This window comes from Phytophthora parasitica (assembly GCF_000247585.1).
Source record: "Phytophthora parasitica INRA-310 unplaced genomic scaffold supercont2.26, whole genome shotgun sequence".
Lineage (NCBI taxonomy): Eukaryota > Oomycota > Peronosporomycetes > Peronosporales > Peronosporaceae > Phytophthora > Phytophthora nicotianae.
The window spans coordinates 625,599-626,594 of NW_008649012.1; the positions used below are offsets into that span (position 1 = coordinate 625,599).

Sequence of the window (996 nt, forward strand, 5' to 3'; positions counted from 1 at the left end):
TAAAACCTGGTCTAGAGGAACTTGCGACGGTTGCAGACATCTAAAATCACCCGAAGATAAAAATAAATTCGCGTTAGTGTCCATTCCTCACAACTGCGCCCGGAATCAGCCTACACTACGCACCCGAAATTGACCCTCAGCTGCTGTATGTCGTGCACCATTTTGCCCATCTGCTTCACCTCAAATGCAGCCACTGTACGGTCCCTGGCCAAGTTCTTCCGTAGTCGACGACGTGCAGCCACACAATACTGAAAAACCGTAGGCGCATTCTTCTACCCGTTGTCCAGGACGTCGTTGGCCAATTGCAAAGCCGATTCGAACCTCTCCAGGTTCTCCAATGCCACCAGTTTGCGTAAGATGGCTTTCTCATTGCTTGCATTGTACTTGAGCGCTTGTGTGGCGTCTACAAAACACGAGGAAATATTAGATTACAGGCCGATGATAAAGCAGTATAGCTGTAGATGCTATAGCGGACCTTGTAACGCAGCAGCGAAGTCTCGTTCTTTAATTGCGGTCTGTGCCCGGTCGGAGAACAAATGTGACGCCGTTAGAGCATTTTCCGGGTCCAGTTGGTACTTTCAGATGCGTAAAAAGATGCTCTTCCATCTCGCGTAGTCAGAAGAGCGATTGCCTTCGTTTAGCTTGCACGAGCGACACAACTAGTTGGTGACGTTGCCATTGTAGCCTGCCCCACCCGCCGTCCCCACCATCTATCCGTGGTTGTGACCCACAGACGAAAAGCTTTCATCGAGTCCATCTTATCCTCACCAACGCAGACGCAGCCTCCAACACGCCTGGGCGCCTCCTTACTGCACACGATACTCAACTTCTTCGGCGTTGACGTCCTCGCACAGCTCCTAGTCCTCCCCACTCGCCGACGCTACCAGCTCGTCGTCGTCTTGATTGTGCTCTACCATCGCGCACGCAGACGCCTTCGCCGAACGCACCAGGCCATGTCCTTCAGATTGTCAGTTGCGAATTAGTTTGTCATCAACG

At 51.9% G+C, this 996-nt stretch overlaps 1 protein-coding gene across 1 annotated transcript; it reads right to left on the reverse strand.

Moving 5' to 3' along the window:
• Positions 1 to 272: 272 nt before the first annotated feature.
• On the reverse strand, positions 273 to 757 carry PPTG_11191 (hypothetical protein; the record flags this gene model as incomplete). The annotated part of the gene is made up of 3 exons (XM_008907479.1): positions 273 to 403; positions 476 to 575; positions 695 to 757. 3 exons carry the CDS (start codon positions 755 to 757, stop codon positions 273 to 275), a joined length of 294 nt encoding a protein of 97 aa, XP_008905727.1.
• Between the last annotated feature and the right edge of the window lie 239 nt (positions 758 to 996).